General features: G+C 45.7%; 4 protein-coding genes across 10 annotated transcripts; 1 reads left to right on the plus strand and 3 right to left on the minus strand.

Annotated features, from left to right (window-relative positions):
- Positions 1–456: 456 nt before the first annotated feature.
- atxn10 (ataxin 10) lies at positions 457–12,597 on the minus strand. Its single transcript, XM_049760889.2, has 14 exons — positions 12,422–12,597; positions 11,824–12,003; positions 11,690–11,766; positions 11,515–11,611; positions 11,276–11,437; positions 11,124–11,204; positions 10,877–11,033; positions 10,694–10,811; positions 10,382–10,560; positions 9,337–9,400; positions 7,699–9,254; positions 7,383–7,615; positions 2,997–3,112; positions 457–964 (listed from the first exon to the last, which is right to left on the minus strand). The coding sequence occupies exons 1-11, from the start codon at positions 12,562–12,564 to the stop codon at positions 9,070–9,072; spliced, it is 1,443 nt and encodes a 480-aa protein (XP_049616846.1). The 5' UTR covers positions 12,565–12,597; the 3' UTR covers positions 457–964; positions 2,997–3,112; positions 7,383–7,615; positions 7,699–9,069.
- LOC125992188 (protein Wnt-7b-like) lies at positions 3,538–8,493 on the plus strand. The gene is made up of 4 exons (XM_049760890.2): positions 3,538–4,060; positions 4,560–4,786; positions 6,808–7,079; positions 7,143–8,493. Exons 1-4 carry the CDS (start codon positions 3,978–3,980, stop codon positions 7,623–7,625), a joined length of 1,065 nt encoding a protein of 354 aa, XP_049616847.1. The 5' UTR covers positions 3,538–3,977; the 3' UTR covers positions 7,626–8,493.
- Positions 12,598–12,704: 107 nt separating the features above from the next.
- On the minus strand, positions 12,705–18,179 carry LOC125992179 (fibulin-1). 4 transcript variants are annotated; one of them, XM_049760875.2, is made up of 17 exons: positions 17,674–18,179; positions 17,481–17,601; positions 17,285–17,420; positions 17,070–17,220; positions 16,820–16,912; positions 16,659–16,748; positions 16,460–16,549; positions 16,264–16,395; positions 15,999–16,142; positions 15,775–15,894; positions 15,590–15,715; positions 15,415–15,528; positions 15,220–15,351; positions 15,033–15,156; positions 13,871–14,013; positions 13,677–13,811; positions 12,705–13,608 (listed from the first exon to the last, which is right to left on the minus strand). In XM_049760875.2, the coding sequence occupies exons 1-17, from the start codon at positions 17,723–17,725 to the stop codon at positions 13,469–13,471; spliced, it is 2,043 nt and encodes a 680-aa protein (XP_049616832.1). In that variant the 5' UTR covers positions 17,726–18,179; the 3' UTR covers positions 12,705–13,468. The 4 variants fall into 4 exon arrangements, with proteins under 4 accessions (XP_049616832.1, XP_049616829.1, XP_049616828.1 ...); XM_049760872.2 differs by having other exon boundaries at positions 16,460–16,597; XM_049760871.2 differs by having other exon boundaries at positions 16,460–16,600.
- Positions 18,180–18,371: 192 nt separating this feature from the next.
- Positions 18,372–23,757, minus strand: trim24 (tripartite motif containing 24). Of its 4 annotated transcripts, none has more exons than XM_049760846.2 (19): positions 22,986–23,757; positions 22,791–22,906; positions 22,575–22,722; positions 22,378–22,510; positions 22,179–22,295; positions 21,998–22,112; positions 21,793–21,939; positions 21,604–21,718; positions 21,407–21,543; positions 21,066–21,329; positions 20,934–20,996; positions 20,739–20,850; positions 20,593–20,650; positions 20,215–20,341; positions 19,862–20,145; positions 19,682–19,793; positions 19,538–19,603; positions 19,276–19,437; positions 18,372–19,199 (listed from the first exon to the last, which is right to left on the minus strand). In XM_049760846.2, the coding sequence occupies exons 1-19, from the start codon at positions 23,269–23,271 to the stop codon at positions 18,654–18,656; spliced, it is 3,108 nt and encodes a 1,035-aa protein (XP_049616803.1). In that variant the 5' UTR covers positions 23,272–23,757; the 3' UTR covers positions 18,372–18,653. The 4 variants fall into 4 exon arrangements, with proteins under 4 accessions (XP_049616803.1, XP_049616805.1, XP_049616804.1 ...); XM_049760848.2 differs by having other exon boundaries at positions 21,066–21,308; positions 22,791–22,909; XM_049760847.2 differs by having other exon boundaries at positions 21,066–21,311; positions 22,791–22,909.
- Between the last annotated feature and the right edge of the window lie 26 nt (positions 23,758–23,783).

Consider the following 23,783-nt stretch of genomic DNA (forward strand, 5'->3'; position numbering starts at 1 on the left):
AGGTCTTTTTTAGCGCATCACGTCGTGTCCGTGTGCCTCGTGCGTGCGAGCAGGCAGGAAGCGGCCGTTAAAGTAAATGATCCATGGGGCCTGACCCGCGTCCTGACCCGTGTGATTGAAAGAAAACACAATCAGCAAGGTCAGCGCAAACACGACGGGACTGTTTTCTTCCTTCGATGATTTGTTTGTGTTTTACCCCCCAAAAAAACTGAAATTTTTTGCAAGTGTATGATTACCCCCCCCCCCCCCCCCTCCCCAACGGGGCAATTGTTTCCCATGCAAATTACAAACAGATCAAATGAGGCCGGATAAAAAACAGCCGCGCTGACGTTACAAATGGATGCAATCAAATAAACTTAAAATTCAATCAACTCTATAAATTGACCATGTATGTTGATTTAAAAAAAAAAGAAAAAAAAGCATTGTCCTTACTTGGAAGGCAAAAAGAGATTTAAATTCAAATAACCAAATTATATTTTTACTGTGTACCAAAAAAATAATCCGATCGTATGTGGCTGAGTATTGATTATCTCCCTCAAGTACCTCAAATATTTGCACGAGTACTTGACAAAAAAAAAAAAAAACTGCTTGCATTCCATGTCAACCTGCTATTTACACACACACTTCCTCTTCTGTGTATGATGTCATAAATCATAATTACAATAATTATTTATATTCTATAGGAGGATGATATGAGTTCACGTGTACATATACAAAAAGAAAAAAAAAACAAAAAAAAAAACGTGGGATACCCGGGACTTGCCGGAGCAAAAGGAACCATCTGGACTGTAGGAACCAAAATGGTGGAACTTCTTGCTGGAGCTTTCTGAGTTGCTGTGCAGATTTGTTTGGTGCACCGTGTGAAACGTGGGGGTGAAGAGCCCCCTTGAGGATGTCGGAGGTACTTACATTGCTGGAGTGCTTGAGACTTGACGGTGGAATTCGGAGTGCATCTTTATCAAGGCTGAAATTAATATTAACACTTTTTTAATTAATACCTCGTCTATTAATTAAAAATAGCCATGCACTGGAAATTAAAAAAAATAAAAATACTAAGAAGATAAATAGTTTTGCTAATGTGAAAATAGGCTTTGGCACATTTTTAGCATAGAAATAAAAGTTTACAAAATTAACTGTCCATTGTATTGTCCCCCAACGTAATGTAAGATAAAAACTAAAATAACTCAGCAAATTGTTTTGGAGCAAAGAAGTTGTTGTTCTAACCAACAAAGTTGCTATAAATGTCAATATTTTACATTTGTACGTTTTTCTAAATTAAATGACTGTTTTAGCTACAAAAATGCATCTGGGCTATTAGAAAATCGAAATTATTACAGAAAAAAAAATGAAAACTTGTCAAATCAATTCCTCATTCGTGAAATATCGTTTGCTTTTGTTCTCAAAAGGCTCCACTGTCACGTCTCCACATCTGCAAAATGTTTGCCACATCCACTGAGAACATAAATAAAAGCATTTGCTGCAGCAGCAAAAAAAAAACAAAACAAAAAAATAAATAAAAATCACTTTGGTGGTATTCAATCACTGAAGACCTCAAAGACAACAGCTTGTTCTTCTGGATTCAATTTCTGGCTTTTAAAAATCACGATTAAATTCAACGTAGCTCTCTTTCGCTTCAACAAATCTCGATAATTCCCGTGGCCAAGTTGTGATTGACGCACATTAGACTGACACGGTGACCCCGATTCTCCTCCCGAGGTTCAACCTGCTTTCCTAAAACACCAAGATTTGCCTTAAATGAGGTTAAATTCCCTTCACGCTGACAAATCCCTGGCATTTCAACGACAACCTTGGCAAAATAATGGGAACAAGTGTTGCTACTACTTATGTTTGACTGCTAAATTAGCTTCCAGGCGCATTAAGTCGCTCTTCATGTCATCTTCGCTTGGCGACATGCAAAATATTTCCACCGCTTTTGACAGCCAATTATATCCTGATTTTTTTTTCCCCCTCCGGCAAATATTGCACATTCGAGACGTTTGTATCTCGACTATCGAGAAACAGGCGATATTATACATAATAAAAAATGTAAACATTTTTTTTTGCTTCAATTCAATACACATTGTGTTGGTCCTCCTGACCACCAGAGGGCAGCATAATAGCTAAATTCAGCAGGAATTGGCCACTTAATTTACTAATTTTTGCCGATATTTTTGTTTATATTAACAAACTGAACGGCGTCCCCACATTGGGGATTTTAACCGATTCTAGGTGGGTCTGGAATGTATCCTAAAGGCCCGTAAAAATATTTTATGAGCAGGATGATGCTTAGCCTCCCTCCCTTCCGCCTTGTCAATCATCATAACCGAGTAGATAATGTCTCTTCTGTCATCACCCTTGACGAACATGAACTCATTAAATCTTTATGGCTGCTCTCATCCCTGATTTGATATCCTACTTGGCGGCACACGCGTTCCCAACACAAGGGGCCCCCCGAAAGTCAAGTCCTAGTCTTGAAAAGTGAAAAGAAACAGATATTACCGTGCAACTGCCAAGACTTGAACGCAGACTATTAAGAGCTATTTTGGCGTTTGGAACATGTGGTTAGGAAGGTCAGTCAGAGTGAAAGTCACACAGGATTCAGCACATCTGATTGGACATTTTTCAAAAGAGGCAAATGAGGCCCTGACCAATCTTTTCAAAGAATAAACTGTAGTTTTAGTCTGTTTACATTCTCAATCAATTGGAATTAAAGGGTTCCTTTCCTCTCGGGGGAATCTCACATCATATTTGGAATTTATTTAAAAAATAATCGCCCTGCGGTTGTAAAGATTTGAAAGTACAGGAATGAAAGAGGGCGACGGATAAAATATGGACTTTGTCCTCTTGTGAAGAGAACTAATAAAAAAAGATCTTCGTTTAAAGATTCTGAGGAATTGAACACTCCCGTATTATTATTTAAAAAACAGGGAAAAGCAAGATGGTAATAATTAACTAAATAACTAACCCGCACATTTAATCCTGAAATGTGGATTTACCTGGGTTTGAAGCTGCAGATGTGTTTTCCCCTTGCCACCACACGAGGGCGCAAAAACGCTGATGAACTCAACATCCGGGGCCCGGAGGGAACAAAACGTGACCTCTCAACTCTTTGCTAAAAGGATTAAAAGGAAAGAAGCATGTTAATAAGCTCGATGTGACGAAATGATTCGATACACTTGGTATTAAGACAAGTAGATTTGCTGAAGGGAGGGGCTGGTATGCGGAGTAAGGCTTTGATTTTATATATTTTTTTGTCATTCATTGTTTCTCTGCTCAATCACATTATTTATTATTATAATTTTACTCTAATTATTTATTGCATTTATTATTTAAGTGCAATATTTCTCATAGTGTAGTACACATACCAATGCTGTAGTCGTATGCGAGCTCCCCCTCGTGGTAGGGAAAAGAATGACTGCAAAAATGTTCAAACTGCTTATTTGCGTTTAGTCTTTGAGAACTGTTTGAACTGAATAATTTTAAGGCAAATTATTGTTTTGAATGTTGTCGAATCATATAAAAGCACAGAATTATGACATTTTTATTGATTTCAATTATTTAGAATATTAGATATTTAGAACGTTGAATGAAGAGGACTCCCTCAATAAAATTTTGCTGAGGGTCCCATCCCACGGAGGCGTGGGCCGGCCCGGTATTGGAGGCGCGCGACAAAGTAGGATGTGCAACACCATCCCATCGCAAAGACCCACAGGCGCCACTTTCCGGATGCTCACTTTGCGACCCACCCACCTATCCACACCCGCACCACGCCCACCTCCGCACTCTCACAGCCCAGGTGGGAGCGCGCACTTCGGCCTCGGGATGCAGCGGCTCACCCTCGGCGCACCGCCAGTGGAGCTCGGAATTGGAGCACCTTCGGGAAAGCCTTGAATCCAACGCGTACCTTGTTAAAGGACTTTTTTTTTTTTTTTTTTAACAAGAAGGAGTGAGGATCAAGTTGCGTTCAATGCGCAACCATGCTCATCATCTCGTCTCGCAGCGCGCTGCTCTCCGTCTACTACCCGCAGATCTTCCTCATCCTCACCAGCGGTAGCTACCTGTACGTTCCCCACCTTACGCGCTGCTCCTTTTTTTCCGCATTTTAAACACGCCTAGTCTCGGATAATATTGCTTTTACGCACCGATTACGCACGGCGAGGACGCAGGTGCTGTACACAAGGAAATAACGTGCCCCGGTTTATTTCCACACTGACTTGTTGAGCTTCCTCTTTGGCGAGACAGGATATTTTTAAAAATGGAGGAAAATGGGAATTGGAATATTTAGTCAGTCAAATTTCATGTTAGACGACAAATCACAGATAGTTATTTATTGCTTTGCCCTGTTTTTTTAAAAGCATGTTCTTAATTGGCTTTTAGAAATTAATTAGCAGTGATAATTATGTTCATGGTATTGTAGATTTGAGAATATTTTGGAATTTAAACTTGGACAAAAGTAGTGATTTGGCATTTTTAATCAAATGACCTCATTTAATGCAGTTCTCAATGAAAACTGCATACGGTTCTGACCCTTGACTTAATCCGGGTCTGTCTACATACAGGACGCTGTCATCCGTGGTCGCTCTGGGCGCCAACATCATCTGCAACAAGATACCGGGCCTGGCGCCCCGTCAGCGGGCCCTCTGTCAGAGCCGCCCGGACGCCATCATCGTCATCGGGGAGGGCGCCCAACTGGGCATCAACGAGTGCCAGTACCAGTTCCGCCACGGGCGCTGGAACTGCTCGGCCCTCGGCGAGAAGACGGTCTTCGGACAAGAGCTGAGAGTAGGTCAGTCCATTAGCGTCTCGAAAGTTTTTTAAAGGTAGACTGGCCGGTCTGGATGCCCGGTTGGGCTTCCGTCCACGTTGCTATCCAACTTGGCTCCGAAGCCTTTTTGGCTCCTCATTGCGAGACCCTTCTATAAATTCTATTGCCATGTGAAATGTTTTGTTGCGGTCACGCTGCGGGTTTGGACCCTCGTTTAATCTCGCAGCTCTGGGAGCAATCACTTTGTTCCACAGAGACAGACATCTGGATCCTTTTCGTTCTTTTGTCAAAAGGAAATGTCTCCTTTCACTTTGTGGCGTGTAAAAAAAAGCAGCTCTGGACTCCCCATGGAGACTTGTTAAGAATTTCTCGTCCTGTTTATCGTAGTGAAAAGTAACACCCTGCAAAATTTGAATAATTATATATTAAAAAAAAAAATGAAGTGACACAAGTCACTAATGTACCATCTGTAGCACTTCATCGACTTGACCGCGGCTCTTTTTGAACTCATTAAGAGCCGGCTCGAATCACGCTAACCGCTAATTGAAGTCAGGCCTGCTCGGCAGCTGGATAGCAACAATGCGCTGCTGTGCAATCCAAACAAATCACAGCGAAGAGAGGGAAATGCCCCCCCCTGTAGAATATATGCGGATTGTACAGATTTAGCCTGATGAGAGAAGACTTTGTTATTAGTTATGGAACCCGATGGTTTCATTTTGTCAGGTTGGAGGGAAGCCATTAGAATCGCCCCGTGTGTTAATACCGCGGATTGTTGAGAGAACGTATTACACTGATTGGCGCGGGCGGATATCCCGTTACACCGACCCACCGTGGTGCCAATTAACCCCCCCCTGAAGGATACCGTCAAATATAAGGGTGTTTATTCTCCGGTTCAAACGGTGACCCCGAAGAAAAAAAAAAAAAGAAATAGCCATGTGTCAGTCACGGAGGGTTTCGACATCGTGGAATGCCCAAGACGGACATTTAAGATGTGTGAGAAATTCCATTGATGAAAACATAACAGGAAGGCTTATCCAGAAAAAAAAAAAACTTCTGGTCAGCCAGTAGATGTCACTTTCCTCAAGTTTGGACAATAAGTGAACCAAAAACTGCTGAGGACTTCAGCCTGCATTTGCGGACATAAATTAGTGTTTAAAAATTGGCCGGAAAACGAAGGAGGAATGAAAATCCGACAAGTAGTAAGGGTGTCGTAATTGCCTCTTATGGGGGGCATCCTTGAAAGGCTCGGTATGTGGGTCCAATCGTCTAAGAACAACAAGAAATCATTGTGGGGAATTTATGGGGATTCCATCATTGACAAGCCATAATAGCTATAAATTATTTGAAGAATGTTTTAAAATCACGTATAAAAAAAATAAATAAATAAAAAACCCGACCTTCCCTCCCTGAGTTTCAAAACCTGACACGATTCCATAAAGAATATTACTACTCTACCCAAAAAAAAACGTAAAAAAAGAAAAAGAAATAAAGGGAAGACTCAAGTCAAAATAAATAAATAAAAATATTTAAAAAAGAAATAAAAATAAGACTCAAGTCTTACAAAAAAGTTAAAGCAATAACATCCAGAAGCTCCTTCTGGGCTCGGGCTCTGTCTGAGATGACGCAAAGTGGAAAAGTCCGCTGTGGTCAGACGAGTCCATGTTTCAAAAATTGCTTTTGGAAATCTTGGCTTTTCATGTCCTCATTGACTAAAGAGTCAGAAGGAGCGTCCAGATGCTTCCCGATACAAAGTCAGCATCCGTGATGGTATGTTTCGGTGGCCTACGGCATCATGGGCGATTAAAAGCCTTCATGGCCGCCGAAGCTACACGCAGGGTCCGCTACTGCGAACCAGATGACGTCTTCTAATGGAAGCCACATTCTGCATGTGCTACATGAAAGAACTTCAGTCCTCACACTGACAACGTAATACCAGAGGTGGGCCTAACAAAGCCTTCTCCACTTCGAGGGCCAGTCAGTAACACCATCGGAGGAATCGTTTTTATATTATTTCTCCCGGCTGATGATTTATTTCCGACTAGGTAGCCGAGAAGCGGCTTTCACGTACGCCATCACCGCCGCCGGTGTGGCCCACGCGGTGACGGCGGCGTGTAGCCAAGGTAACCTTAGCCAGTGCGGCTGCGACCGAGACAAGCAGGGCTACCACGACCGCGAGGAAGGCTGGAAGTGGGGCGGCTGCTCGGCCGACGTGAAATACGGCGTGGAGTTCTCCCGGCGATTCGTGGACGCCCGGGAGATCAAGAAAAACGCACGGCGCCTGATGAACCTGCACAACAACGAGGCAGGGCGGAAGGTAGTAAGACCAGAATCCTCCCGAGTCTTCTAGTCTAAACTAATTCGGGGTTTTTGTGAGCAGATCCTGGAAGAGAGGATGAAACTAGAGTGCAAATGCCATGGGGTTTCCGGTTCCTGCACCACCAAGACCTGCTGGATCACCCTGCCGAAATTCCGAGAGATCGGTTTTCTCCTCAAGGAACGCTACGGCGCGGCGGTTCAAGTGGAGCCCGTGCAGGCTTCCCGCCTCCGCCAGCCGTCTTTTCTACGTCTCAAAGAAGGCCGAGCCTACCAGAAACCCACCGATACCGATTTGGTGTACCTGGAGCGTTCGCCGAATTACTGCGAGGAGGATAAGGCCACGGGGAGCACGGGGACGCGGGGCAGACTCTGCAACGGGACGTCGGCGGCTCTCGGCGACGGCTGCAACGTGATGTGCTGCGGCCGCGGTTTCGACACGCGTCACTACACGCGAGTCTGGCAGTGCAACTGCAAGTTCCACTGGTGCTGCGTGGTCAAGTGCAACACCTGTAGTGAGAAATCCCAAGTTTTCACCTGCAAGTAAAGAAGGGGTGAAAGGTCAGGGCGTCTTATTCAAAGTATTTATTCCAACATTTTGCACATTTTTGATGACTTACCATATATGGGCGTGGCGAAATAACGCGTCCTGGAAGAGAACGGGAGATGTTAGTAGTTGAAGGTTTCCTCAAAAAAATATGGAAAAGGTTTCGCACACAATAAATGGGAAGGGGAGGGGGCGAGGAATGGAATACGACTGACCGTAATTCACACTGTATACTGTTTGAACACTGAATTTTAAAATAATTTATGTCGCGAAAGTGGAAACAAAAACTCACCATTTTTTTTTTTCTTTTTCTCCTGGACTTCTTTTCCCGGTCACCTTTTCACGCTATCGATTAAGCATGAGGTTTTTTTTTTTCTATTTTTAGCATCCAACCTCGTGAGTGCGAACGGCACTTTCCATCCCGACTGTGTTCATTGTTTTGTTGTTTTTGAAGGGGGTGAGAAAAGTACGCAAGGCAAGCCCGCCGGCGCGGTGGGGTAGTGGACGTTCCCATGAATGGCTCATAGTCCATCACCCGTCATGTGTTAAATAATGTTTATGTAACTGAGAAAACAATTTGTAGAGTATATTTTTATATGAGGGACATGGCACTTTATGTCATTTACAAAAAAAAAAAAAAAAAGAAAGTGTGTGTGTCGGGGGGGGTTGTATTTGAGAGTTATAAATTATTTGGGGTTTATACTGTTGTTGCTAAATTGTAAATAATTGAGTAAAAATAACCCTTGGTCAAGATGCTAGTCTGAAATTTTTTTAGAATTGCTTTCCAAAAGCAACATTTTGAGTCTGTTTTTTTTTTTTGGGTCACATCTGACCTTTCGTGGCTTCAATAAAGTCGTTACAAAACGTTGTGGGTCGCAAACAAATGTTTTTATTAAGCCTTATCGCTTTTTTTTTTTTTTTTCGGAACACAAAGCAGCATAAAACGCTGATCTGGGAAACCCCAGAAGTCGCGGCCCTGACTAATATGTTGAGAGGCGACCAGACGGGCGTGGCGGCGCTGAATGACTCTCGCTGCTTTTTTTTTTTTTTTTTTTTTTTTTTTTTCCTGTGAGGGGGGCTCAAAAGCATTGCAGCCAGCCGCTGGAGCGCAAGTAAGCGCTGTTTTGTTAGCCGTCTGAAATCCTTGGCGACCGGAACCCCCGTAAGCTCCCCGCACTATGGCGGCGGATTGACGGCAGGGTCTGGCCGATTGTTTCAGCGCATCTTGTCATTAGCAAAAATGGGAGACAGAGCAAACAGGGCGGGGCAGGGCACGCATTGTTGAAGTGTCAGGACTGTTCAGCTTATCGGGTCGGGATTCTGTAAACCCCCCCCCCGCCCCCTCCCTCCTCTGTTTATCTAGCTTGTTTAGCTCCTACTCTATAAGCGTCTAACTATGATACCGAGCAAACTTTTTCTTAAAACCTGCGCTCCAGTGAAGCCCTCAAAGGTCCTTCGGGGTAGGTCTGAGCAACAAGGCGCCGTCCCGCTCCTCCACGCGGAAGCCCAAGTCCTTAAGCGCTGAGTAGTCGGCGTCGCCACGGCGCTCAAGAGAGGCCAGCAGCTCCTGGTTCTTCGGGTTGTGGTCGAAGAGGTTGCGAATGGCTAAAATGGACCACTGGCTGATGACTGGAAGTGTTAAATAAGGAGATTTTTTTTTTTATTTCACAAATTATTAATAAAAATGATATTTTGTAGTGATTAAGGATACAAGGGTTGTTGCTGTCGATTCTGCAGTTATCCAGAATGAGCGGGATGCCTTCAAGTTCTCTCACCTGAGGAGAAACAAATGAAGAGAAATACCATCTGCAGTAAATTTAAAATTCTAAAGTTTTTCAGCTGTCCCACAATTTCAAAACCAATGTCTCTTATAATAAGTGAGAAAAAAAAAAGGGCCGGTGTTTAAAAATTCCGAGCGATTATTTGAAGGCAAGTGATACCTTACAGAGGGGGGAAAGTGAAAAAGACATAAAAAAAATAAAATAAAGCAGCGGCATAGTTGTGGCTTTGCCTCTCACGACGCCATCATCTGCTTCTTATCATTTATTTGCGTCTATAGGCTCAATTATTGTATTTGCTTGCCGCTGACCTCCACTTGTCACGGCGGTTACTCTCCAAATAGAGTGCCAGAACTAATAGCCTGGTTAAAAAAAAAAAAAAAAAAACTATTGGTGTTGTCAAAGATGAGAACAAACAGCCCCCAATCTGCTTTTTCCATCGCAGCGACCGAACTTCATCCAATTGGCCGCTTGGCGGGGACATCTTATGCTCCCCGTCTCTCCAGACGGCAAAACGGAGTAAAATGTGGTTTACTGGAACTTGCGTGGTGAAAACAGATACGGGGGTGATTTCTGACCACTGACAGGCCGCAGATCAGCATCCATAAATATGACGGCGAGGCCAACCGAGGGTGTCCATCCCACAAGCATTCCATCAATCGCTTCCTATTAAACGGGACGGGGCCCTTATATCGCCGCACGCACGGAGGCCAGCTCCTCCTCAGACCGCCGTAATATTTATCTCCGTGTGCCGAGTGAGATGTTGACAGCGGGCGATGGAGGCGAACTGATAAAATCACGGCTAGGGAGGCGTGAGTGGGAAGGGGGGGGGCAAGAACATGCTTTGTAAAGTCCATGGACTCATTTCCTGTCTGCCGAGCTGAGTTGGCGGACGCCTGTTGTAAAATAATAACGCACTCTATCTTGCTTCAAAACCTACATTACAAAAATACGCCATTTTTTTTTTTTTAGGCTTACCTTGTTTTGGTTGTTGCCGTGACTGTAGCACATATTCGCCACAAGCCTGATGAGGTGCGCCTTGAAGCTGACGACGGGCGACGGGTCCGTCTGCACGTCGACCAGGGTGTCGAAATTCTGAGCCGGGCTGAAGATGTTCTTACCGTTCTTGCCGATGGTGTGAACCTGCTTCAGCAGCTCTGATGGGAAACAGGAGGGAGACACTTAAATGTTTGATCGAGTGCCGGGGGGGGAGGAATGCGCGCTGGGACCTGTTTTGCATCACGGCGCCTTTACGACGGGAGTGGGGAGGGAATTTGAGATTTGATTTACCTACAGTGGTCACCAGAAGGTCCGGATGGTCCTGGAGGAACATGAACTGTCCATGGTGTGACGTCATCTCACATAGTAGGTCGAGTAAACTGATCACTGTTAGCGCCTCCTGCAGGACCTGAGGAGAATGACACTATACTGTCACTGTCCATCAAACTGGATGGGGAAAGATTTGAGAAGAACCTCGTTGCTGGAGGCGGAGCCAGTGGCGAGGCTCAGCACGGCGCCGCAACCTTTCTGGAAGGAGGAGGCGAGGAAACGGGCCACACCGGGGGGGATGCCGCAATCCGGTGACTCGCCGCCATTAAGCTGGGCGGAGATCAGCTCTAAGAGGGTCAGCCTGAATAAAAAGGCGGCATAAAAAAACAGTTCAGCTCGCTGCAAGTTTTGTGCTGATCGGATGATTTTCCAAATCAAATGAATAAATGACCTTTCGCTGGGCAACATTGCAGAGTACATGTTTTCAACCAGAGCTGAAGACTTGAGAAAATGCTGAGTTGCGATAAGGACCCTGTTAATCAAGATAATGTGATCAAAAAAAATAAATAAAACTCTCCTGTGACATGGACAATTTTCTCTTACGTCCAGTCCAGCTCAGGCTGGCTTTGACAAAGATCCACCACCCTGAGCGCCAGCTGGATGTTCTGCTGGGCCAGTTCCTCCACCTTGCTTTCATCCAGGCACGTGTGGAGCACCATGGAAGCGTAGCTCACCGTCTTCTCGTCGTCAACGTTGAGCAGCTGCCTGCTCGCAATGGGGAGAATTTGCGTGAAATTCTATCCTTGATAGAATTCCAGATATCTTTTTTTGCAAGAACTTACAAGAGTAAATCTGGAAAACTCATCCGCCAAATGTCCTCTTTACACATTTGGTTCCCCACGGACAGATTGCCAAGAAACTGGGTCCCACAACGCAGTGCTAAAATGGATAATTAAAAAAAATGGGTCACAAAAACCAATTTGCATTATTGAGGGGGATTGATAACGAAAAACTTACACTCAAAAATCCCATCACCGCTCTTTGCGTGGAGGAATCTCAGGAGTTGAATGGAAACATGGACAAAACCAAGTTCCCTGAAAGACGAAACATATTGACGTATTGCCACACATCTAAATTATGCATGATGTTACCTGAGGAGGCTCTGGTTGCGAGCACTTTGCACGCAGGAGTTCCTCAGAGCCCGGAAGCACTCTGCGGCGAGCTGAAGCTGCAAGGTGGCGGATTTCAGGTCCCGATCAGCTTGGAGCTCGTCGCTTAATCGGGATAAGACCTTCAGAATAGTCAGGAAAGCTTCTCTATCCACAGCATCCCTGGAGGTCGAGCAAATAAAATGACACAATTACCTAATAATAAGATCTTTTGGAATTAACTCTAGTTTAATTTATCCCGTGACCAAGCAGCGGACTCTTATGACCTTCAGGTCATCGGGTGCATTACCGTGGATGAAATGGTGGACCATAAAAGCCATTTTAGATTGTAAATACTGTAAAGTGTTTTCATGACGTCATCAGGAGTGATGCGCAAAATAGTCACTCTCCTCTGAATAAGGTCACTTTTTAAAAAAAAACTTTTAGTCTGACCTGCCTTCAACTTCTACCGGTGTACTCAAAATATTATATTACAGTCGAATGGGTTGTTTATTTGTATTCGTGACAGCTGAGTTAGCTTAGCATACAAGCTAACACCTCCGTAGTCGTACTACGAGAAAACTCCCGATTTTGTTCCCACCTGTATTGCTGGTCCCGTAACGCGCTCGTAAACCTTTTAAGAGCCTCCAAGTGTTCGGGGCAGTACTTTTCATTCAAAATACGCGCGATAGACACTGAAAAATCATTTGGGTTGGTAGTAGCTGCCATGTTTTCTTGCTTCATGTGAGTTGGGAAGAAGGGGGCGGGTACGGAAGTAGAACTCAAAGCTCATTGGTTGATTCTCAGTAAGGGGCGGAGTCAAAACATGTGCTAGTGTTTTCAATATTTCACGCAGTTCAATAAAAATAAATAGTACAAGTGTGTGAATGAAAGGAGCAGATAACATTTATTGTAGCTTTTACCCTCTCCTGACTTCCGTAACGTTTTAATTACACATAATTACTACCCACTCCCTTTAATAATTCTAAACCGACATATGAAATCCATTGAGTGAGTGCAATGTTTAAAATCTGCAGAGATTTTCATTTATCCAAGACAAGTTGTGGGACAGTTGTTGCCACAGGACAAGCATCTGGGATTTCCATGCAGTGTGGTGAAGTTTAGATCAGAGGATTTTCCCCCCGCTATGGTTGCCCCCTGTGTTTTGGTTGGCCACGTGGAAGACGACGGTGGTGGTCAAAGTCGGATCAGTTGATTATATACGTGGCAAAGTATTCGCCCTGGAGCCATTTTTCATCTTTAACGTGAGTTATTTACAGAATAAAACATTTCCAGTATTGTATATCTGATTATTCCTCCCTGCGAGCGGTAATAACTGGAAATATCCTCACCAAACTGGAAGTTTGTTGAGGAAACTGGCGGTGTGGAGTTACAGGGAAAATTTTGTGAGACTTGGATGTCTTTGGAAGCTGCAAGATGGCCGATTTCTGCAGGCAGTGGAGGATGCAAAAAAATGTGAAAAAAACTATGTACAGTTGCTCAATGAAAAAAACTTTACAATATTATAAAACTGATTAAGAACATTCTAGGTGTTTACAGTTATTGCATATGTTCATCTTCATTTATCATCCTGTGTTGAAAAATAAAATTCACCTACATTAAAAAAAATATCAATGAGCGATTGAGCTCAGAACCAGAACTCGGAGAGGACGATGTAGATGACGACAACGTTGCGGTGTGAGACGAATCCCGACTTAAAGTAATTCAAGGCCACCCGCAGTTCCACGTCCCGGGGTCCGGCGACTGGCTTCACCTGCCGCACCACACCTGGAAAAATGACAGTAGTGCTTTGACGCCATCTCTGTGTCAAGGGATAATAAACTATTTTGTCTTACCAATGACGTAACCCTCATAAAAGCGCTTGACGACGTCGTAGGAGAAGTTCTCGTCCGTCTTCAGCATTTCAAAGATGACGTCGACGTCGCCGTTGGCGAAATGAGACGGCAGCGACGTCCGGAGGTAAACAATTTCTGTGGAAGGGAATTTTTTTTATTTTATTTTATTCGATGGCATTGAGTGGAAGATTCACCTTCAGGCTGTTGGAGGTCCCTGTAGCTGGGTAGAGCGAGGACGGTGTACGTGACCATTCTGACAGGTTCTTGCACGCATTCCTGGTTGTTGGGTTGGCAGAATTTATGGCAACGCATGCTGAGCGAGTCCTCGTTGGGCAATCTGAATCGAGAGGGGTGGGGGGGGGCATAACAAGCGTGAGACACGTGAGCGGAAACCGCAGAGTACGAATCCGTCCTTCGATATTAAAAAGCCGCCGTCTGAGTAATCCGCCTTTCCGAGGGGAACGAGCGCCTTTGAGTCCAAACCCGACGCTCCGTCTCAAGAGTAACACTTACCCGAGTAACAGTGGAGCTTTCAAAACCCGACCGCAGAAAAAGCACACAGGGGCCGGAGCCAGCTAGCAGGTGAGAGTCCAAGTCGCTCAGCGACTCCAACGCCAAGACCATGTGGTCGGGGACTCCGGGCCAAAAAAAATCTATACTGATGCGATCCAGTGACATCATCGGCGCAGGGTCAACATTTTGTCAAATAATACACATCCCAATAAGCTCCAAAAATAAGAGTCCAAAACAGAGATACTGTAATTATTCAATGATTAATGCACTATTTGGACAAGGAGGCCCCTCCAACCCAAAGATTTACCATCGCCGCGGTCATGCTATATTTTTTTTCAATCAACCTCTCGCTGGAAAAGTTGGAGGAACCAAAAAGTGTCCGCTGAGCGACGCGGCTACCAAGTGTTAATCGCCTGACAGCGACCCTCACGGACACCATCCATCACCGGCCGTTCCACCTCTAATTGGGTCGCCGTGCTGATGCTGGACGGGAGCCCCGAGGTGCCCAAAACCCACGAGCTTATTTTTCCTGCCGGAAAAAAAAAAACCTCTCGGAAACAGGAATGTTGAAGAGAAGAAGCAGGTACTGTGCGTGTATGGAAAGGTCATTTTCACGTGCTTTTTTTTTTTTTTTTTTGACGGCTTAATTGCAAATACATATAAAAAGGCTCACAATGAGAAGCTGCCACACAGATGGGATGGAAAGAAGCCAGGTTGCCAATAGAGCAACGGCTAACTAGCGCCCTCTGGCAGGTTGAAAAGTGTACTGCAGTTGTATTTATTTATATTTTCATTTCAAATTCATGGCCCAGATCTAAAAAGGATACAAAAACATTTTCTCACTTATGTGCCGCTGGCCGGTAGTAGGTTGGACACTGAAAGGCCACGCAACGGTATCCTCCGTGGATATTAAAGCAGCTATGCGAATCGTCGCACGAGTGGCTCCCGCTTTCACACTCGTCGATATCTAAACACATTGCAAAGATTAAATACACAGCAGCATGTTTGAGTAAAGGAATTATTCGTTTACCTTGGCATGTGCGTCCATCCGAGGCTAACGTGTAGCCCACCGGTGGGCAGGAGCATTCGAAGCTCCCGGGCGAGTTGGAGCAACGGTAGGCGCATGCTTGGCTGGCGGTGGGCAGGGCGCACTCGTCGATGTCTAACGGTTAAAAGAGGTTCTTGACGTGTGCCAGGTTGGATTTTTTTTTTTTCTTCCCTTCACCTTCGCATGTTGCCCTATGGCTCAGCTGGTAACCACGGTGACAGCGGCACTGGTAGGAACCGTAGACGTTGGCGCACTCCTGGTTGCACGGGTTGGACTCGCACTCGTTGATATCTGAAGAAGAACCCAAAATAGGTGAGCCAATATTGACGTAGAGGAATTTCGAATTCATTACCTTCGCAGTTGCGGCCATCGAAGGATAGTTTGAAACCAGCGGAGCAGCTGCATCGGTAAGACCCCTCTGTGTTTTCACATTTCTGGGCGCACAGCTTCTTGGGGTAATGCTTGCATTCGTCGACATCTACAAAGTGGGATTTTTTTTTTGGGATTGGGTGAAGGCACGTTCAGGATGACTTTTACCTTCACAGAGCTTCTTGATGGTGTTGAACACAAAGCCACTTTTGCAGCTGCAGCGGTACGAGCCAATCAGGTTGACGCAGACGTGACCCCGACAAACATCCGACTGGCACTCGTTGATATCTAGAGGAGGAACGGAGAAGAAAAACCCAAATTGCTGTATTGAGATTTCCAACCAGTGGCGGGATTAGAGGGTGGGGGATGCGGGGCACTGCCTCCCCATATACCTTCGCAGTGTGTGCCATCTTCGTTCGGGCGATAGCCTCGTGCACATATGATGGTCCTTTTACGACAAAAGTAGGAGCCAATCGTGTTGACGCATGTTTGGCTAGCTTGGCAGACGCTCGAGTGGATCACGCACTCGTTGATGTCTACAGAAGAGTACATGTGTCAAAAGTAGCCCCCCCCAAAAAAAAAAAAAAGCTCAAGCATAATTTTCAGTCATTTTTTAGCTCGGGTAAAAGTAAAACTTTGGCGTGTCGTGTTAGCTACCAAAGCAGTTGCCGTTAGCGTCTTTAAGGTACCCCAAGAGACACTTGGGGTGACATTGGAAGGAACCTTCCGTGTTGTTGCACTCGAAATTTGAGGTGCAGTTGTGAATGTTCAAAGCGCACTCGTCAATGTCTGGAATGAAAAAAAAAAAATCGTTGAGAAGATGGCGTCGTTTCTTCGTTTCTTGACACGTTACCTTCACACCGGTTATCGTGTGTTAGCTCGTAGCCGGCGCCGCAGCCGATTTCCCGTCGGCAAATGAACGAGCCTTCCGTGTTGACGCACGCTTGTCCGGCGACGCAGTTGTGGACGCCAAGAAGACACTCGTCAACATCTGCTGACGGAATCGAACGCGTATTTGAAAAACGAATTCATGACTCGAAAAGGGAACTCACCTTCGCAGGTCACGCCGTCGGGTCGCAGGCGGTAACCGAGGTAACAAGCGCACGTGTTTTCTTCAAGACAACGCTGGGTGCAATTCATGACTGGAGAGTAGAGAGACAATCTTTATTTCTTTTATTTCTTTGAGGTTTTATTAAAATCGTTAAGGTCAAACCTGCACAGCCTTTTGATTCCATCAGAGGCACGATGGTCAAATTCATCGGAGGCACCATGGTAGAATTCATCGTAAACGGCGTGGTAAAATTAACTAGAAAAAAAAAAAAAAAATATTAACACAACTTGTTGCGGTGACACTTACACACTGTCCTTACTTTCAATGATACACAGATAAGAGAGATACCAGACACGGCGTTTTGAAATATTCTCGAAAAGTCCACAGGAAAAAATATCTAAGCGTACGTCACCTGCTGTGGAATTAAATCCCTCCGTGCCGTTATGGGCGCAACAATTTTGAGCGATGCGTTTGCAATCTTTCCCAAGCGACGTGTAAGTCAAGCCGCAAGTCGGGTCTTGACTTGACACCGCCATGCCCAACATGCAGCAATCGCAGCACCTCTGAAGACACAAACGATTATTACAATCAAAGGTATAAATGGATAAGTGGAAGGAGATGTGTCACCTTGGAGATATGAACTTCCAAAGTGTTCCCAGAGAAGAAGTGTCTTTCACAAGCCTGCTGCCAGGTGGCTAAGTTGGCGCCATTTTGGCACAGTTGCTGCTCCATCACCGCTAAGCAGCACTGCTCCTGGGCCAGCCTGCGATAAAACATATTTATATTTATGTTTTTTTTATAATTGCTTAATTAAAATCTTCACCTGCACGCGTGGAAGTGGGAGATGAAGGGAAGGTTGTCGCAGTCGGGCACCATTCGAGCCCTCTCCTTGCCATCCTGGCAGCAGCCGTGTAAAACGTGAGGATGAGGAAAGTCGGTGGATTCTAATAAGGATGACGTTGGATGTGATTAGCGGCGGTAAATAATAAAAAAAAAAAAAAGGAAAGCGTTCTTACCGTGCCCATGAGGAAAGAAGTGTATGATGAGAAAGATAATCCAAAGCGCCATCGAGTCACTCGGTAGTTTCTGTTGTGTGTCGACTGGAAGGATGCGTGCCGTCTTGGTAATTGTAGGAGGGGGGAGGGGGAGGGGCTTGGAATGTGTTCATGTCATCAGCACAGGCGAGAAAAAAAGTGCATCATCACTGAATGAACAAAAAAATGGAAGTTAACTTGCATGGAAGATCATCCATGAAGATTGGCTATAAAAAATGTCCAACTCGAAAAATAAATACTGCATTCATTCATAACATTTGTATAATTTTTGAATAAAACTTTTGAAATAATTTTTGTAATATTAATTATTTAATCTAAATTTGGACTTTATTTTTCTTACCTTAAATATTAAAAGTAAAATTTAATTGATGAAATACATTTTAAGAACTCAGCTGTCTTCTTTTTTTTTTAAGAGCTTTCATATTTTTATCTTTTTGACCCACAGAAACGAGAACTCCAGATTCTTTTTTGCCGCAATCTTGTCCCGAGAGGAAGGAATTGCGATGCGTAACGAGAACAAGGACGTTCAGCGAACGTGTTGCTCACGTCTCGGAATTATCGGCAGCTGATAATGAGGCGAAAAAAAAAAACAAGGTTGCAAAAGATAAAACAAGGCTCGATGAGCTCATAGGCGACGATAAAAAAAGCAGATTAAGACGTTCTGTTTTGTTGTTCATCAAAAGGGATTATTTAAATGGATGCGCTTCAACCTGTACAGAACATATATCGTCGTAATGAATACAATAATGATAAAAAAAAATTCCTATTGCGCAAGAATAAAGAAGTATGAGGTATAAAAGAAAAGATGACTCGTGCATGAATGAGGTTGTTGACTTTTGAGTCATGACAATAATAAATTGTCCACCCTGCAGAATCTCACAAAGAGCTTCCAGTTTGTATTAAATAACATGCTTAAACGGGCCTATATCGAAAAAATGTCATCAGGCTTCTTTTTCGTCCACTTCTTCGCTGGTGCATTCCATTTTGTCCGCTGTCTCTTCCTGCATTTTTTCGTCGGGGACATTTTCCTGGCTTTTCGTGACGTCGCAAGTCTGCTCGTTAGGAAGTGGGGTGAGTTCCTCGTCAGGGGAACCGATGGGCGCTTCGGACGTTTTGACTTCTGCTTCGTCTTCTTGCTTGACTTTATCTTCTGGGAGCGGCTTTGCTCCGTCTTCAGTCGCCGGTTTTGTTCCCGCCTCGCTCATGTCGGTCGCCTGCTCCTTCGTCGGTAGCTCGTCTTCCTCCGCCGGGGGTGTGCTCTCCTCCGCCGGTGTGGGTGGGTTCGCCACGGAGCTGGCGGCTGGCTCCGAGGGGGCCGCGGCTTCCTGCTGCTGCTGTTCTTCGTCATCGTCGATCTCGTCCTCCAGCGGTGGGATCATGCCGCCTTCCCTTTCTCCAGGGAATATCTTGTCAGGGTAAAGCAGCCTCAGCTGCTCCTCAAAGTAGTCCTCCAAGTACAAACCGGCGCTGCCCACTTCAGTCGTCGCCTGGGAATCATAACACAGAAAACAAAATGGAGATAAATGAACAGTTCTCGTCTTTATGCGATCTGCACCCGTTTACCTTGTAGTACTTGGCACAGTTCATGAAAATGAGCCTCACGTCGGCGACAAACTCCTCGGGAGTAACGTAACGCTTGCCATCGCTGGTCTTCCCCTCCAGCTTCTTCTTAACGAGAGATAAATCCATCGGTTTGGTGATCACCTCTTTATATTTTTTGGACTCCTGTAGGAGAGAGAAAAAAAATGGTTCTAATTTCAAAACAGTTTTTCCAAAACGTTTAACTCTTATTTCCGTCGACGGGACACAATTGGCGAGAACTTACGCATGCGTGCTGGAAGTGGGTGCTAAAGTCACTGCAGAAGAGAAGCAGAAGAAGCCGCTCGCATGTCTGCAAAGGAGAAGGAACAGTGGGGGTTAAAGATCCTGCAGTGTATTTAAAAAAATCAAATAAAAAATGAATGTGCACCCTTTGGTCAACAGGTGGCAGTCTTTCTCCCGTCTGCGTGTCCTGCTTGTCGCATTCGTATTGCATCTCGGGTGAGACCAGGTCTCGGCAGAAGGAGCAGAACCACTCGCCGCTGAGAGGGACACGTGAGCGTTACACGAGGAGAACAAAATATATTTAAGGGAGAAGTAGGCTTGTTACCTTGGCGACTCGTGCAGCAAAGGGATGTGGCAGGCCAGATGGAAAACTTTGGGACACTTATCGCAGCACAGCAGCTCTCCTCCGTTCTGGCAAACGGCGCACCAGTCCTCGTTGGGGTCGTCCTCCGCCGCGGCGCTCTTCTCCGACGCCGGCTGGGCGCCGGGTTGAGGGCGGGGCTCGGTCGCCTGCTCCGACTCGGATTGGCGTGTGGAGAAAGGGGGGCCGATCTTGAGCTGCAGGGTGGGACACGCCCCCGTGCTGCTGTCGGGGAGGCTCGACTGCACCTAGGCGGGAAAAAAAAAAAAACGTGTTGGCGGAGAGGAAATATCGTAGCGCCCAAAGAGCGGACTTACAAAACGGACTTCATCCTCGTCCTCCGGTTCGTCCTTGATGACGATAACGGGCCCCGGGGACGACCTTCTCCGTCGCTTGGCTGAGGGAGCGGCTGGAGTCTCGGTGCTCGGCTTCCAGGACGGGGGCCTTCAATGTCCAAGATTGCCCGAGGAAGACAGAGAAAGAGTTTTGGAGGTACGTGTCGCAACGAGTCGGAATATGAGTCAAAATACAACTCGCATGCTTGTCGTTGATGCAACGTTCAACTCCGTCCAGTAGGGGGCACCAGAGAGTCAAAATGATTTAATGAGCGGCACAAGGAATTCTTGCATATGTTTTCAATTGTGTGCTTTTGCAGATGGTGAATTTGGAGTCTGAGAACTTTGAGCATGTCTTACCCTCCGCTTCGTTCCGAAGATGTCGGTTTAGTCATGGGCGAGTTATGCCTTCCTTGAACTTGACAAATAAAATAAAAAAAGGGGAAATTACTTTTCACAAGTGGAAAATATCGCATAACTTGTTGTATTTATGGGATTGAACTAACCCAGTTTGTCAGTGCTTGCCGATGCTAGGCTTCTCGCCATTGTGATGCTAACGGACGGGCCCGGCCCACCGGCTTCGACCCTCTTCAGATAGCTGAAGTCTCCCAAGTTCCGCTGAAGAAAAAAAAAAACTAAATCAAAACATGTTGTGAAGGGAGGAGGGGGTGTGACAAAAGCATGGAATTGATCAGATTGACCTGGTTTGGCGGTCCATGCGAGACCCCTCCAGTGGACATGTGAGCCGGATAGCGAAAGGTCCCCTGTGCGGTTAAAGGAATACAAGCCTTTAAATTTCTCGGGGTTGTGTTGACAAATCTAGTTTTTGGTACCTGTGGAGTCGGGAACCCGGCGTTGGGCAGGATTGACGAGTTGGGACTCCTTGTGTTGGCATGGGCGGTCCCGAATCGGCGTCCCATCTGCGCCAAGCTGCTGTGGCCCTGAGATGGCGAGGAGCCCCCCTGGATGGGTCTGGTCGGCGGCGGTGGGCCCGGTGGGGCGTGGGATCCGTGCGGCCCGGGGAGCCGGGCGTTCTGGTACCAGGACCAATGATTGGACGCGGCCTGCCTGTGGGGCTGCTGGGAAATTTTGTCAACCTGAGACAGAGGATTTGTCAAAGAGCGAATATTTCACGTCTGGCGTTATCCAATCAGCAGCGGCGAAGTTTTCCAACCTGCATCTGTAGCTGGGCTAGCGTGCTCTGGCGCTGCTGAGCTAGCGACAGCGCCCCGCTCGCCAGATCTCCTCTGGGACCTGCTTGTTGGTTAGGCATGGACGGCTGGGCAGAGTTTCTCTCCACCACCAGAGAACCTGGAGACCACAAGTCAGCCGTGAAATCATCAGGGACCCTTTGTCCATTTTAGGACTTACCCAGATCGACGTTTGAGGCCCAGAAACCGGAGCGACACTGGAAGCGGACAGAACTCTGAGGGATGGTGGACGGATTGCATCTGGTGCCCATCAGATAGTGGATCTGGAATAAAATCTGAAGAGATTTTTTTTTTTTTATGACTCCACGTATCACAATTATTTATTCCTGTTGAGTGTGACGTCATTCACCAATCTCTTGCAGTAGAGGAGCGCCGTCCCGCTGTGGCTGGCCGTGGCCCACTTGGTGAAACTGATCACGTGGTCCAGTTGCCGGCGCAGCAGGTTGACTTCGTCCTGCTGCTTTTTCAGACCCAGCTCGTGATCTTTGGTAAGAGTCTGTAGAAAGAGCACGTTGGAGCAAAGTCCAAAACGTTCCCGAGCGAGTCAAACCGACCTCAAGCTGGTTCGCGAGAACTTTTCCCTTTCTGTTAATCTCCATGATGAGATTGCAGATAGCCTTCTTTATTTCGTTGGTGACGGATTTGCGGTTTTCTTCAACTTGCTGCAGTCTATAAAAAGAAATCGATAAAAATCAAACAAAGTTTGTCAGAAAAAAAAAAAAACATCAGACATACCCGCTGCTGATACAGTTGGAGACCTCCTCGATGGCTCTCCTTTTCTCTTGCAGCTGCTGGGTCATGTTCTCCAGATACTGTCGGTGGTTCCGGTACGCATCCTCCAAAAACTGATAGCTGGACGCAAACCATATTTCGGCAAAATCAATCAGACGGAAATCAATCACTGATGATTATTTTTGATTGATGATAGTCATACTTGTGATCTTTATGTTTGAGCAGCTGACAGTCTCGACAGGTGAGTCGATCGCACGTCTCGCAAAAAAGCTTCAGCGGCTCCTGCTTGTGGATGTCACAAAAAACGGGCTTCTGGGAGGAGACAGCTACTGCTTCTGCACATGGGAAGGGAATGTCCTTAAATTAAAAATAATCATAAATGTCAAATTGCTTCATTACCTGGTGACATTTCTTTCTTTTGTTGGATCGTGTGATCCCTGGTGAACTTCACCCTCTGGTGGGCCTCGATGCAGGTCACACACAAGAACTCCACGCACTCCAAACAGTAACCCGTGGCCTCCGTGTTGTCGTCACAACTCATACACACCTGCCGGGAGAAATAAAAAAGTGTAAGACCAGCGCTTGGACTTGAAGTTTCAAATTTAACCGCCCAACCTGGCTGTTCTTCTCCATGGTGCTACTCGGCACCTCGGCCGAGTCCTTGACGAAGAAGTTGTCCAACATGTCCATTTCCCAGCATTCCTGTCGGCATACCGGGCAACGGATGGTACCTACTGGATGGAAAGATCATCAAGAGTCCTCTGAATCCTCCAGAATTAATATTGACAGTGGTGAGGATGCTTGACTCACATTGTTTGTTGTTTTCCACTTGGCCGAGGGGATGGAGGGAGTGGTCCCTTCTGGGTTCGACCCCCCGGAACGGTGCCGGCAGGCATCTCTTGCAGAACGAGTGAAGACAAGGAAGCAGTTTGGGTTCTCGGTTATGAAAACTCAACTTGCAGATGGGGCAGGTGTCCATGAGCCCGAATGCGCCTTGTGGTTTCGGTCTCTCCTCCCCAAGGGGCAAACTCTCTGCCTCGTTCTCCACGATGATGACTATATCGTCATTGGTTGTAATTTTGACACTCGGATCCATTTCAATAACACGTATTGATTATTCGAGGGGGTCAATCGATTGTAGCGTAACGTTGGGAAACAAAGACCAGCCTACTTTGACATGTTATACTTCGGGACATGGCAAACATATCATATTTATTATATATTGTCGGAATTAATCATACATTAGTCACGAGTTGCACTAATAACAAGCTTATATGAGAAATATTAAAAACGATTCGGCACTGGGAGGCTAGCATCGTTAGCCACGTAGCTTCCCCGTTAATTTGCTCTTCAAGTTATCCAGTACAGACAATTACAATATTTATAAATTAAAATTGCTTTTAATTAAAACCCTACTAAAAGACTAAACGTTATAATTCACGTTACATACGTTTTATTGAAGCCGAAATGTCAGAAAAGAGACATCGGTTCTTTTTTACCACAACAGCTAGCTAAGTTACCCAGAATGCACCGCGGCGTCTTAAAGTGACAGTACGCCGCTAAGAATGCCAATTTTCATGCGACACGACCCCCATCATCCGATTTCAC

The sequence above is a fragment of the Syngnathus scovelli genome, chromosome 22 (assembly GCF_024217435.2).
Source record: "Syngnathus scovelli strain Florida chromosome 22, RoL_Ssco_1.2, whole genome shotgun sequence".
Lineage (NCBI taxonomy): Eukaryota > Metazoa > Chordata > Actinopteri > Syngnathiformes > Syngnathidae > Syngnathus > Syngnathus scovelli.